Here is a 16,038-nt window from a genome sequence, read left to right on the forward strand (position 1 = left end):
ACATAATCATTTGAGTCATTTGGTGATCTGTCAGTGCTATTAAAAATATGACACAAAAGTATGCTAAATATCAAATTCACATGACAATGAGAGAACTCACTAAGTTCAGAGTTCATGGGAAATTTGTGACCTAAAAAACATGGTCACGGGCCAGAAAAGGCTGAGAAACGCTGGTGTAGTGACTCCACAAAAATGTTCATTTCAGTCTGTTGCCCACTCTGTCGTGATTGTGAAAAGTAGGTGATTTTACACTCACACACAATTTCATTCTGTAAACACGTTTTTCTTTGCAAGGACAAATCAAGGGTCATAATTCATGCATGAAAGAGTTTATTTTACCAGAGGGGTCTCTAATTAGTGGCTATTATTTAGACCAGTATGACAGAACATCCTGATACTCTCTGATACTCTCTCTTTCTCTCTCTCTCTCTCTCTCTCTCTCTCTCTCTCTCTCTCTAATGATTTAACATGAATACTGGGCATACTTTGTGCAGAAATAAATGCTGCAGCTCCTTCAGACCAACAGAGGTTTTCCTTGTCTTGTGAAGTGACGGGAGCTCCGCAGCGAGAAACGTTATCGTCTCCGACCGGGTGCCGGTGTCTCCCCTGTTCACTCCGGCCGCGGTCGGGAGGCTGAAGCAGGAAAAGCCAACACTAGGATCAGCACTGATTCATGGAGAGACCTTCGTTTGGTCAGCTAACATTACTGCCAAGCAGGTGAAATATAGAGTGATATTGTGGTTTAAGCTGACGTGTGTCACCTCACTGTTTTGAGTGATGCCCGTTCATGTCTATGTAGAGCGAGCAAGCGCCAGTAACAGGACGCTGACTTTCGTTGACTTAACGGCCACAGGTGTCGCTGTTAACAAGCATTTCTGATTCTTACAAACAGTCCCTTTAAAAAGCTGAAATTCTGACTTTTTTCTTTAAAAAAATGTTTTCAAACTAGTTAGCAATTAATTGAATAGTTACCAACTAGCTAAGCGATTAATCGTTGCTCTGAAATACAATTTGAGTAAATGGAAATAAAATAAAAATAACAATGAACTATAATTTTATGTTTGAAATTCAAATTATATTGGAGATAAAAAAAAAGCTAAGTGTGTAAGCTCTTTGGTTTGATTTGTTTTTTCCTAGTTTTCCTGAGGAGCGCCTGAACGCAGCACGGTCTCCATGGTGGTCATGTGACGCGGCAGCGGCAGCAGGCGGGTCATTCTCAGCTTCTCCTTCTGCTTTCAGCACCAATGTCGGAGGTGTTTGTGTTTGTGCCTGGAAGAAATGGACTCTGGCGATGCACGAATTTGATCATTCAGAGATCCGATCAGTTGAGTCTGTGAATGGCGCCAAAACAGGACCCTAAACCTAAATTTCAAGAAGGTTTGTACCGTTTTATGGAGACATAAACACGGATGATGATGAAGGGGGCGGGTTTGTTGTTGTTGATGCTGCTGCTGCTCTAGCTCCACAATACTGCTCTCCAGGGAGGCAGGGAGACACACACAGGCTTTATTACTGTCTATACATGAGGGGAAAGCATTTAATAAACACCCTCAATGACACATATTAAAGCTTATCACCTTAAACTGAAGCTAAATGTGTGAAACAGAGCTTAACGCCATGCTAACAGCTAGCTAGCTTGTTATTGATGCTATGTGTGAGCTAGCTAAACCTCCACTGACACACAATGAAACCATGTCAGTCCACATTATATCAGCCCAACATCTATCTGAGGAGCTTCATGGTAGTGTAAGGTTTACAAGTTAATTCATATATTTGAGTTAAAGGTTCAATATTATAAAAAGTTAGATTTTCATGTTTCTTTATTATAAAGCCGGCTTAAGTCCTATAAATACTGTGAAAGTATCAAAACACTCAATCCACAGGGAAATACACACAGCCCGTATTCAGAAACTCTGCATTTGAAACAAGCTGTCAGGATTTCTGTCCCTTCGTGATGTCACAAATATACAATATTTAAACCCCCTTTACTCAGTTTTAAACACAAACATTCTAAATGTGTCCCAGTTTATTTCCTGTTGCAGTGTATGTGAATGTCATCAGCTGACAGGAGGTACACATGGACCCAAGCTGTTGCCTAGAAACGCAATTCCGTCGCAATTCCGTCAAAATTCGCTAAAACGGAGCGTTTCAGACAGAGGGTAAATACAGGCATATTCAGGCTGACAGTATGAGGAAAATAAAAGGTTTTTTTTAACATTACAGCATGTAAACATGTTCTAGTAGAAACACAAAATACAAGTATGAACCTGAAAATGAGCATAATATGGGACCTTTAAGTTACTAAAAATATATTTACAATGTTTACACAGTTTAATTATTTACATATTTATGTTTACAATATTATTATTTACATATGGGCATGTTCAACTATTTAAGGCAGCATCTTTGAAATAGTTATAATAATAATATCTTGAATCTGCCTGTGAGTATCTTCCTGACATTTACCTTATAGTCCAGGTGCTTCTGGCCTCAGATTGGTTAGTTCTATGACAGGTGAGTTAGGAACAAGGAGTTGCTGTTGTTGTTTTGAAACTGACTAAATTGGAAGAACAGTAAAGTGGCTGCTTAAAAAGTTATTCGTCTCCATCCTGCATGTTTATTCTCCTAAAGAGTGATCCACCACCACACAACGAACCCTCACGTTACAGTAGTCTAATGAGTCATTTCACTTGAATATATTGTAGTAATATGTTTTTTCCCTCCTCTGTCCTCTCATGTGTTCTCCTCTTCTCGCAGGTGAAAGAGTCCTGTGCTTTCATGGGCCATTGCTCTATGAGGCAAAGGTTTGTTTCAACACTAACTGTGAGGCTATATGTGTTTCATTAGTTGATTATTAACTACAAAAACAAATGTGAGCCAACGATTAACGCAGACCTGTGTGTGTGTGTTTCCTTGTTTTTTAACAGTGTGTAAAGATCAACATAAAGGATAAACTGATTAAATACTTCATTCATTACAGCGGATGGAACAAAAAGTGAGCATCTTGGTTTGGATATGTATAATTTGATTTGCTTGCATACCTCAGATCCCCATGCTGTGAGTGAAATCAGTTTGTATTTTCACTGTGATGGTGTTGAAGGTGAAGGTTTGAGGTATGTGTTTTTTTTCTTTTGCAGCTGGGATGAATGGGTTCCTGAAAGCAGAGTTCTCAAATATGTGGACAGCAACCTTGCGAAACAAAAAGAGCTTCAAAAGGCCAATCAGTAAGTTCCCCTTTCTGTGCACACAGAAGGTAAAGATGATAGAGAAGTATTTTTTGTAGGGCTGTCCTCGAAATTCTTAGTTGACTAATGCTCATATGATTTTTTGTTCAGAACGCGTTGTTCTGTCGACTAATCGATTCGTTGATTTAATCGACTGTAAAACTGAGAACCTCCACAAAGAATCGCACAAAAGCACCACTTGAAATCTTGTGTTTACCAGAGATGTGCAGAATAAAACAGATCCGCACACCAAATAGCTTATTATGCTGTAAGGTTTCTCCCATCCTATCGGACACTGGATGTGCGTGTCTTACAATGTCTTATTTTACCAGAGATGTGCTCATAGGTTTCTTGGAAGTCATTCAGCATGTAAAAAACATAAAAAAATGACTAATCGACTAAAGAAATCTTATTCGACTGAGACCAAAATGGCTGATTAGTCGACTAAGAGGGGGCACCCCTCATTTTTTGTGAGACATCTGTTTCTGTGTAAAAAAGAAATAACTTCCTGATATTGAATCCTTTGTCATTTTTTGCCAAATAGCTTCAACATTAACAAAAGTGTAACATAAGTTGCGCTTTGTCAATTAAATCAGTAAAAAAAAACATTTTAAGTGGATCTATTTTGTGATCCTCACTAATGTCTTCTTCCCCAGGGACCATTATGTTGAGGGAAAGATGAGGGGTTTAGCACCAAGCAAGAAGATTGCTGCTGTGCAGCAGAAAAATGTTGATCTGTAAGTATCCACCTTGTTTTCCCACCTCTAATAATTCAAAATATTGTAAACACTTTACAGCCTGACAATATATATTGAATGGAGTAACGTACAGGTAGATGTGTATCATATTGTCACTTATACCTTTTTTTTTTACTTTCTAGGAAAGTGAAAAAGGCAAAGCAGAAGAGTAAGTAAAATGTTTCTGCATCACATGTTAGTGGCAGCTTTAACTCAAGTCAATTTTGTTTATATTAATCTAAAATCACAAAATTACCTCAAAGGACAGTTTGGGTCAGTAACATTAAAATATTACATTGAAATGTTCATGCGCCATTTTTAAGATGTCCCATCAGTTTATATTTAGATGATGTTTGTACTTTGTTTTTTCTGGCAGTGCAGACTATGAACTTCTCTCTGATAATGGTATTACCCATATCAGAGAGACATGTAATTATTGGCTTTTTTGTATGTGGTGATATCAGGTATTACATTTATAAATTCATCACTTTGAAGTGTGTTAAGGGTATTTTCAGAGAAACCACTTTTCCTATCTAGGGTTTTATTTAACATGTGCTACATACTGTAACGTAGTGCGGAGGTACACGAAATCTGTGGAAATCCCCAGGAAAAAAGGACACTTAGGAGTTCCTCGTAGTAGATAAAATGGGCTGAAGTGCTGCATTATTACAGTACATGTCCTACAGACTACATAACAAGTTGTTGTTTACCCATCCATTATGCCTAAAAGCACTGTCCTATTTTTTGTAACTAGTTATGGATCTGTTCAGTACAAGAAGAGGATTTGACTTTGACAACCTGCCAGGCTTTTTTTTTTTTTTATCAAAACCTTCACATCATTTCTAAGCTGTAATGGGTGTCTTCTTGTTTTTAGCCCCGGGGCCGGGTGAAGGCACCAGCAGCGGAGAAACGCCGCAGGGACCGCGGAAGAAGAGGGCTCGGGTTGATCCCACTGTGGAGAGTGTATGTATCATCAGTTATTAGGAACCCTGTTGACACTCATGAAAACATACCTGTCTGATTATATAGCTTGAACAGTTCATAGCATTTTGTTTATGTGCAAAGCTGGGAAAATGTACTAGCTTTCTTTTAGGGAGCCATTTTGATCATGAGGCTTCCGTATTTATTTATACAGTTTAAAGTTACAGGGACCGTGCACATTGATAAACATTTCTGTGAATGTGCCAGTTTTAGCCTCTTGGCTAATTTTCAACTTCAGTCCCTGAGTAGGTATCATGGCAAAAGACTAGGGCTGTCAATCGATTAATATATTTAATCGTGATTAATCGTAAATTAATCACACATTTTTATCTGTTCAAAATGTATCTTAAAGGGAGATTTGTCAAGTATTTAATACTCTTATCAACATGGGAGAGGACAAATATGCTTGCTTTATGCAAATGTATATATATATTTATTATTTGAAATCAATTAACAACACAAAACAATGACAAATATTGTCCAGAAACCCTCACAGGTACTGCACTTAGCATAAAAGATATGCTAAAATCATAACATGGAAAACTCAACCCCAACAGGCAACAACAGCTGTAAGTGTGTCAGTGTGCTGACTTGACTATGACTTGCCCCAAACTGCATGTGATTATCATAAAGTGGGCATGTCTGTAAAGGGGAGAACCCATAGAACTCATTTACATTCACATATCTTGAGGTCAGAGGTCAAGGGACCCCTTTGAAAATGGCCATGCCAGTTTTTCCTTGACAAAATTTAGCTCAAGTTTGGAGCATTATTTAGCCTCCTGGATTCATTAGGTTTTCTAGTTTCATATGATGCCAGTATCTTCACTCTAGCGTTAAAACTGAGCCCACTACAACCTCCGAAAGATCAATTGCATTCATGAAATTAATGGCGTTAAAACAAATTTGCGTTAAGACGTTATTAGCGTGTTAACTTTGACAGCCCTACAAAAGACACATGAAATACATTAAATCAGGAACAGCAATACTGTACACATTTCATAAAAACACATGAAATACTTTAAAACAAGGACAAAGATACATAAAACAAAGCACACTTCTTTGCAGAGCACTTGATTGTCTTTTAAACGTGATGCTGCAACATAGACATGAGGTGTGAGATTATCTGTACAGTCATAGATTGAAACCACAACTGATTATTTGACCCACGAGATGCTTTTATGAAACTGCAGGCTGAGCTCCCTTGAGGTGTGAGTAGAGTGGGGAATTATTGAGATGTTAAGGTAAAAATGCCATTTAAAATTGAAATATGAAGTGTAGAGCTCTAAAACGATATCCACGTTCTTTCTCATTTCATCTGGCTCACAAAGTTGCTTGAGGAGTCGCAGTAGGTGATTGCTGGGACTCTTATTTCTTTATTGTTTACCCACAGGTGAGATAAATGGTTAAGTTTGCCTCAGACAGCAATAAATATCAGAAAGCGTTGGTACCATGCAGACAGCAGTAGAAGTAATCGTGGCCTGAATACCAACCAGGGTGTCAACAAAAGATTACGACACAGTACTTTTCATTCATTAAAGACCTGAACTTTTGAGGGTCAAGGCTGATTCCGGCCACAGAACTGCCTTATCCTCTTCTATTAGACACGCTGGCAGTTTCCAGCAACAGGAAAAAAGTGTCGGCATACCTGGATATTATCGTTGAGAATAAAACACAACAACTTATTTATACAGATTTAATTTGCATTCACTAATATGCACCTGTATTACTTCAAAATCCAAGGTCTTGATATAATTCAATTATTTTAAAAGAAATGTGAAAACTGAAACTGAAATGAAACTTTATAACCATCATTTATAATTTTTTTTAATTGATAGTTAATTAAACTTAGTTAATAGTTATTTTCCTGTTGGCAAACAATAAAATGATAATAACGTTTATTCATTATTAGTAATGCTGTAATTTCTGTTATTCAGCAGTTTATTGTTGCACACATTATGACATTTTATATACTATATATATATAAGCATTTGTTAATGATTAAGATTTTATTTAAAAACCTTTAAGAAATTGTTTGTAAACCAGCTATAAACATTATTTGGATGGCTATTATAAAGTTGTACCTGATGATTATAATACGTTGTTAAATGGTTAACAAATATGTTGTAAATCATCTATAAACATTATTTAGATAGATAGTCAATACTTTGTATTATATTATATTTCTTGTCCATCTATGTAACACAATTATTTCTTAAAGGTTTACAAATCATTTGGTAATTATTAACAAATACTTAATATCGTATAAAAAATGTTGTGTGCAACAATAAAATGTTAATAAATTGTTTACTAATGTAATCAGAATGTAATTGTTATTATCAGCTATGATACAATATATAATGTATACACTAATTATTTCATATGACACAAACTAATGATAAAACAATATTACTAAATATTAGTAAACAAAATTAATTATCATTTCATTGTTTGTTAACAGTAAAATAATAATTTTAAAAATGTAGAAATGATGGTTATTATAAAGTATTACCGAAATGTAAATATAAAGAAAATATATTGAGATGTCAATATGAAACAAATTTAAACATATACCTCCATTTAAAAAAAAAAAAAAAGAAATAGCAATAAGAACTGCAGTTTTCCGTATTGTACTGTGAAGTGTCAATCTGTACTATTACCAGCACTTTCACCTCTCTTTAATTTCACCCACAGAAAACAGGTACAATAGTTGTGGTTTTAAAGCTTTTCCGTTTTCTATGTTTGTATTTATGTCTTTGTGAGAGAAATGTTCTGTACTGAACCTTGAACACTGTTGAGGAGAAAGAGAAACGTTGCTGCTCCCAAACACCCATTGAAATAATCAACCATGTGTGTCCAGGAGGAGATGTTCACCAACCGCGTGGAGGTGAAGGTGAAGATCCCCGAAGAGCTGAAACCCTGGCTGGTGGACGACTGGGACCTCATCACTCGACAGAAACAGGTGGAGAAAAAACACTCAAACCATAAAAAAGTTAATGTGTTTGTTGTAGATTTACTTCAGCTATGATGAGCTGCGGAGGTTAGAAGGTTTGCTCCACTGTAAAGAAAATGTCTATAAATTCAAATAGACATCCTGCTTTTAAACTCCACCTGTGATATATTGAATGATGGAAATTCCTAATTAACAACAATTTTTATAGTTAATGATCTTGGAATGAACCAGGGAGTGAATCACTGTGTCAAAACTAATACATTTTTGTAATGTTTTTTGTCATAATATAGACCAAGTAAACATCATTTAAAGACATTTTCAAGAAATAATTTTTGGGGTGCATTTTAGGGTGCGTTTCCATAAAGCAACACAGTACCATAATGGTTAGGAAAAAAGAGTTATTGTTTACAACTTTAATAAATTTACATTTACAGTACTCCATGGAAAGTATTCAATCATCTCACAAGTTTAAAATGCATGCCATTTGAAATTGAAAAACATAAAAAATTGACTCTTTTCATAAGTCTGTTTGTCTGAACGTTACCCTCAGACAACATTGTACCATTGTGGAACAGCCGGTAGGAATGAATGCATTAAAGAGTGTAATCATATTTCAGCAAAATATCCATCAACAATCTATCAAACCAAACGATCATAACCCTTTTCAAAACAAGATAGTGAGTCACATTTCAATGTTTAATCATTTGTGTTACATTTAAATCTTCTCAAAATGCAGATTGATTCCTTATTCCTTCCTCAGATCTGTTGTTGAGATGACATTGACTCGTTAATAGGTGGTAGAGTGTCAAGCTGTACATGAAAGCTGATCTGTACAATGTAACACTGACAGGAAATGTCACAATTCATTTGAGGATAATATGCGGAGGCAATTATGCTTGAAATAACCTTCAAAGAGAGGAAGACAGTGATATTGTGTCAATGTTTCTGACTAAATGAAGGTTTTCTGTTGCTTACAGTTATTTCATCTGCCTGCTAAGAAGAATGTAGAGACGGTGTTGGAGGACTATGCAAACTATAAGAAATCAAAAGGAAACTCGGATAATAAGTAAGAATAAACTCCCTGACTTTCTTCAAATCATGTGAGAATAGAGAAATGTCAGTATCCTGTGATAATCTGTTATCATCACTGCAGGTGTCCACCTCATCATGCCACCTGTCACACAATGTTCATGCATGGGAAACTTTGGTATTTTTCAACCTGGACCCTGTTTTCCCATTTGAAATTGGTCCAGTATTGTGCGAGAGCGCTGTAACCGGCAGAACGAGACTTCTCCTTGAGCGAGATTTAGTTAGACACAATAACAAACAGACCGGATCAAACTAAAGGTAGAGGAAATTTCTCTGTAGGGTCCTTTTCATAATGTTGTCAGACACATATTATAACAAACTGAGCCTGTCAGTGGCAAAAACAAACACAGATGTACATAGACGGTGCAGAATTGCCCGATAGGGTCAAAAAGTGTTGTCCCCATTAGTCACTTAGGCACAAAAACATGGGTCCAGGTTGTAAAGACCGAAGTTTCCCTTTAAAGCTGCAGTTGGTAACTTGTATAGAAATAACTTTAATCATATTTGCTCAAAATTTCACAATATCCTGACAGTAGTACATGAGACAGATAATCTGTGAAAAAATCAGGGTCCTCTTCCTCATTTTAGTGCTCCTAATGGCATTTGCAAGATTCCATCACGCCCGAAGGAAAACTACCAATCAGAGCAGAGAATTCTGGCTGGGGGCTCGACTGTTTTCATCATGGCGGTCGTGTTACAAACTTCCACTAAAGAGAGGCATAGACACCTGATTTTTTTTCACAGATTATCTGTCTCATGTACTACTGTCAGGATAAAGTGACAGTTTGAGCAAATATGACAAAAAAAAGTTATTTTTATAAAAGTTACCAACTGCAGCTTTAACGTCCTTTAATGGAATGACATTTTTGACACAATCTTGTGCAATTTACCCAGCATGGTGCCACTTCTGCACATTATGTACTGCTGCCTCAGCCATGAATGGACATCTTGTTGAATTTGGAAGTTCTTTTCCATGTTTTAGCCCATTTACAGCAAATTATACATGCTGCTGGCATTTTCCTAAATATGTGACATTTTTGTAGATGTATTTTTCTTGTGTTCTAGACCACCATTTGATTTTATTCTTTTCAGTAGGTTATGAAAACTTGCTTTAAATACAAAAGCATGCACTGTAAGCATGCATGCATGCAATGCAATGTAATGCAGTCGGAAAGAGACAGATTTGAAGATGTTAGCTAGACTGGTGCGTTCCAACCGTTCTCCTCCCAACTCGTCACATACTGACGCTTTGTCAAACCCCTCGGTGTCACTTTTCAGTCGCTTGTAAACACATGCTTGATTAAAAAAAATACTTGCTTAGGTTTAGGAAAAAACAGGGTTGAGCTTAAAATTACTACGTATGTACAGTGAAAATGTGACTTGACGTTGTAAACACAGTACACGAACGAACAGCTGGTTGTAAAGTGAAAATGAAACTTAACGCAAGGGACACAAACAGCGGCCCCACAGTTGGACCCACTCGCCCTGTGTGTCTCTTTCACTCTTTAAACTGTGTCCCCACAGTTGCTCCCGGCGCACTTTCTCTGGGCATTAACTGTTGCCGCGGATGGGTTTACATTGTAGTTCATGATAAGCCTGTACGTCTCATATCAACGCTAAAGGGTGCCTTATGCGGCGGTATCGAACGCCGACAGCTGTGACAAAGCACCAGTATTTGACGCCCTGGGAAGGAGAACAGGCTGTGCGTTCATATGCTCTCTTACAAACCAGAAAAATGATTTCCATTCTTGTCTTGACTCATTTTCATAGACTTTTTAAGGGGGTAAAAGCAATGAAATTCACATTGTTTCTTTCTTCACAGCATCCTTGATTACTTATTGGTTTTCTTGTTCATCATAGTTTGTGACAGAGACTCAAGTTCCACATTTCTAAATTTCCTTCGTAGCAGGTGACTGGCCGACTTTCAACTGTTCAACCTGCATCACAGCACAACTAAAACCCAACGTTGACACAAATAAACCCAAGCATGATGCTAGCTTTGATTGATTTCCTATTTCAAGAAAGTTTTGGAAAACTGTGCAAGTTATGGCTCCTTAGAGCTGCAATCTCTGTCGTCTCCATGGAAACTCTCTCCAGAAAAATATATGACTTCTTTTTTCTTCCCTCCTCTTAGGGAGTATGCTGTAAACGAAGTGGTAGCGGGGATTCGGGAGTACTTCAACGTCATGCTGGGCACTCAGCTGCTTTACAAGTTTGAGAGGCCGCAGTATGCCGAGATCCTGGCTGAGCACCCAGACATGCCCATGTCTCAGGTGTACGGAGCTCCGCACTTGCTGCGCCTATTTGGTAGGGACCCTGGACACACCGTAACACACACATATGTACAGTACATTAGACACCGCTACATGCAGCTCACACACACAGGTGAACAGTGAATCACCGCTGTGAACTGAGTGACTTAATGGATTGGTTTTTTTAGTGCCTATCTGTGCTATTGTAAGTGCTTTCAAATGATTTAATTGGTTTCTTAGAACATTAGTTTCATACAGGTAAAGTGGCCGTGGGAGTGAATTAAATGTTCTTGTATGTGAATTGTTTTCCACGGAAGCTTGAACACCGTGAGCCACTTGTTAAAAGACTCACCTTGCTTTCTTTGCAAGTAAGAAAGGCTTATGAAATTATGGGAAACTGACTTCATATTTTCTAATATTTTGTCCAAGGCTAAATATGGGTTTTGTCAAAGATAAGTCCCACTGTCTAAGTAGCTAATTAATCCTGGTTCCCTTTACAAAAAACCCACTTGTTAGCAACTGCCTTTCTTCTCACATAAATGCTTCAAAATTCACGAGTGGGACATAACAAAACTTTAAAATCTCTTAAATTTGTTAAACACAGACCTTATTTTAGGCATCTAAATAAAAAACCATTGACTTCCAGACGAGGGAACCGAAAGTGCTAAAAGGCTAACTCATTTCTGAGATTTTGGACTCGTTCCTGTAGCACTCTATGCACTACAACAACTTAGTTGTATGGCTGCACTGTACAGTAAGCAGCGTAAATGACAGTTATTTGTGCTATTTTCTGTGTAGAAACAAGTACCCCACAATGATAATCAGGTCAGCTAGTTAGTGTGTCTGTGACATTTCTTTCTGATATTAACATTTAGATGAAATTATTGATAATTGCATTTTACTGAGGTGAAATTGAACATCGCACACTAAGATAAGACTCTGCCGGGTTCGTTAGGTGACTCATCTCATTTGATTACTGATGTTAATGAACACTTCTGACTTCACAAATGCACAACAGTCAAGCATAATATAACAGCCAGCCAAAGGTCATTTGAGCTTAAATTAAAAAAAAAATGTTAACAATTATGTCCTAATAGTGGAGCAGTTATGTGAGAATAAAGCTGATCTGGGGTTCTCACCAAATACAGCATGAAGTATATTAAAAACATGACCAATCAGTGAATTCTCCAGATTACGCTAACGATTAAGCAAATGAGTCGTTCTAACAATGCTTGTGTGTCGGTCAGTTGAGCTGATCACCACCTGCACTCTGGATTTAAAAATGTATTTCTCATATTGACATTAGACTGAACTTTGGAAACACTTATGAGGAACAGAGTATCCTCCTCATTCAGTGTTTAATGTTCTTTGACACTTGATTAGATTTAACAATTTCGACTTGCATATACAAAACTTCCAAATAGGCTTGATTACAATGACTGCTCTTTATGACTTCTGTGCATGGAGTGACAAATGCTATCATAGTGGCTGACGTCAAATTGCACTAACTAGGGTTGAGCAATTTTACAGTTTATACTGTGAAAATAGTGATTTCTCATCTGGTAGAGATTTTACTCTATGGTTGCATTTTGCACGTACAGCAATGTTTTAAATCATTGAGGACTGCTCTGTGGTAATATAAACAAGATTTGTGCACCAGTGTGAATAAGAAGCTTGATTTGTCAGGTATTTTATTTACTGGATTAGCCAAGATCTATATGTAGTTGAAAATCTATGATATAATGATGCAAAAGCAAAAACACTTTTATCCACAAAACAGCAGATTTACAGTGTTAGGATGGCAGTAATATCAGCTGTGTCATCTGGAAAACTGCAATTCTGGATATATCAGCTATACATACGAGTATGACGTGTTATTCACTATCATTTTTATAAAACATTTTTACATTCACACAGTATTAAAAAAAAAAAAAAATCAGTTCTGAATCTCCTTCAGCCTGCAGTCTCTTCCTGCGTTGTTCCTCACATAAGTTGTTGTCGTCTCCTGACAGTTCGTATCGGAGCCATGCTGGCCTACACTCCACTGGACGAGAAGAGTCTGGCTTTGCTGCTCACTTACCTCCAAGATTTCCTCAAGTAAGATTTAACTCCCACCACACAACCACAGACTCCATGTCATGTTTGGAAATGTCACATTAGTGCAGCCAGGCTTGTTGCAAACCCTCAAAACATGAAATCAATTTTCTGCTCTGGAAAATATTTTGCTGAAGACTGAAGGACACTCAGCAGCATTTAGCAGTGTTAGTCGACTAAGAATTTCTTTGGTTGAGGACAGCCCTAGACTTATCATGTCACAGACATATAGCGCTGCAGGGATGATGTATTTTTATAGACCAACCAGGAAGTTAGCATCGCCCTGGTTCCCTCAACAAATAGCCAATGAGATTATTCCGTTTGGATTATTGCAGAAAATAAGCTCTGTTGCAAACACACGTTTATGATACTTACACGTTTTGTTCAGCAAGATAATCTCCACAAATGAACACAACTTTTATGATTTTTGAAGTGTGAATGAAATCGGCAGAAGTAAAAGCTAACGTTAGGCTGTAAACACCACGGTCACGTGAGAATACATAAGGCTGTAAAAGAGGACGAATCCGCATGATAACATTTAGTCTCGTTTAGCCACTTGTTAGCAAACACCTTTATTAAGACACGTAAAAGCTTCAAAATTTACGAGTGGGATATTTATTGACGTATTTTATATTGTAGAAAAAAAACGTAAAAACTCTTCAGCTTGTGTTAGACACAGACCTTATTTCAGGTATCTAACAAAAATCCCATTAAAAAAAAAAACATTGATTTCCAGACGAAGGAACCCGAAGTGCTAAAATACTGACTCATTTGTGGGTTATAGTCTCATTCCTGCAGCACTCTATTAGCTTTATTCATGTTTATAAAACACTGGTGAAGGTTGTCTGGTTAAAACGTCTAGGGACAAACTGGTGACTAAATACATTGGAAAAAAATGGTAATTGTTGTGGGGGGTTTTTATGTATTCTATTGAGCTGTCTGGCGTTTTCTGAGTTCCTATAGAAATTGTACATTTATTAAGTTAACACTCAAAGTTTAGCCTTTCTACAGGTTTGTTATTCCATATAAAACTAAAAGAAATATTAAATGATATTCTTTTGAAGCAGGCTGTGTATCTTATTATCTGTCTGCTCTCTATCTGTCCACTCTGAAGTGGATTACTTTGTGTGAGTCCTGCAAACTGATTCTGAATGTCCTGTGAAGAGCTTATCTCTTCACATCTTATGTTTATCCAGACAAACCGTATTTAATGCACAACTGGACAAGACTCCTGTTGGGACTCTAATTTAACAGGACAGAGGGTCGAGTGATAATTTTCCGTTCTTTTTAATGCCTGTTGTGCAAATCCCCTCTGGAGGCAGACGGCCTCGCTATCTAAAAATCGTTTTGTGTATTTTAGATATCTCTTGGTAATTGAATAGCGAGCTGGGCATGACGACCGCTGAGGGACAAATGTTGTTTCAGCCATAACCATTTCTGTCCCACTCCACAATGACAATCAATTTGACATTTCCTTCAGGTACCTGGTGAAGAATTCGTCCACCCTCTTGAGTGCCACTGATTACGAGGTCGCGCCCCCAGAGTACCACCGTAAGGCTGTGTGAGAGCACTCAGCACACAGCGCTCCTCCTATTGAGGCACCTCTCCCACACCACATGTAAAATAACCATCACTTCTCTTTAGAGTGCAGACTCGGATGAGATTTTCCCCTTGAACTGATACGCTTCCTCCACAGCTCCTCTCAGGAGCTTGTCACACTTAAGAAGTGAAAAAAAAAATAATTTTAACTGAATCTCCTCTTTTCTCTCACTTCTTTGAAAAGACACGAGAAAAAAAAAAAGTATTTTCTGTCGACAAGTTACTGTTTCCACAAGCAGCTCTTTGGTGTTTTTGTGCAGTCCACCTGATAGATATTTGTTGCTGTTGCATGTACGTATTTATTAGTGTCCCCTTTGCCACACGAGGTGCAATTAAATGCACATGGCCAGCACTCAGCAGTTGATGTTTTTGTATCTGTAACTTGTGCATTTGTATCAATTTGTAAAAAAAAAAAAATGTTTCTACACAATCTCTACATGGTTTACTGTGTTTTTTTTCTTAGATAATATCTTGTAATTTATTTGATGTATTATTAAGAACATCACTGTTCTTTCAAGATGCATTTTACAAAAGTATCAAAAATAATGGAGGAAAGTCTCACAGTAGCATCAGGCATCAAAGACTTCATACTCATGCACATGTTCAGTTCATAAAAACTATACAATAGTGCAAGTGCCACATGACGCAGCAGTAATCAGGACAATTTTCAATACTGATGTTGGAATTGTAAAAAAAAAATCCAAAATGCCTACAACGATACATGTTTGACCCTTTATTAATCAAGGTGAAAAAATAATCATTGTGATTTTAAAATGTTCTTTTTAAGACTTGCCCAAGACAGGAATTACTGGCAGTGAGTTACAGATTTAATAACACATGACCGACTACAAAATACATACACATATCCCAAGATCACTATGAATAAATATTCTGCAGAAGACTCCCAAGTAGAGGAAGCTATATAACCCATAATGAAAATATTCATTATTGCACTCCTATATAAAATAGTTAATTATGTCCACCTCAACAGACTACACCAGTAAAATCCTGCTTTTACATTAATGTATGAGTAATAATAATCTAATGAGATAATAGTATTAGATTATAGTAACAGTCACAGAGGGCTTTTTTCTGCGTTGAGTACTTTTACT

General features: G+C 37.1%; 1 protein-coding gene across 1 annotated transcript; it reads left to right on the forward strand.

Moving 5' to 3' along the window:
- The first annotated feature begins 1,184 nt into the window (after positions 1–1,184).
- Positions 1,185–15,362, forward strand: LOC119501574 (mortality factor 4-like protein 1). Its single transcript, XM_037792028.1, has 12 exons — positions 1,185–1,377; positions 2,758–2,804; positions 2,928–2,995; positions 3,138–3,224; positions 3,881–3,961; positions 4,105–4,130; positions 4,836–4,924; positions 7,800–7,901; positions 8,870–8,958; positions 11,116–11,288; positions 13,246–13,330; positions 14,808–15,362. The coding sequence occupies exons 1-12, from the start codon at positions 1,338–1,340 to the stop codon at positions 14,890–14,892; spliced, it is 972 nt and encodes a 323-aa protein (XP_037647956.1). The 5' UTR covers positions 1,185–1,337; the 3' UTR covers positions 14,893–15,362.
- The last annotated feature ends 676 nt before the right edge of the window (positions 15,363–16,038 follow it).

Source organism: Sebastes umbrosus, chromosome 2 (genome assembly GCF_015220745.1).
Source record: "Sebastes umbrosus isolate fSebUmb1 chromosome 2, fSebUmb1.pri, whole genome shotgun sequence".
Lineage (NCBI taxonomy): Eukaryota > Metazoa > Chordata > Actinopteri > Perciformes > Sebastidae > Sebastes > Sebastes umbrosus.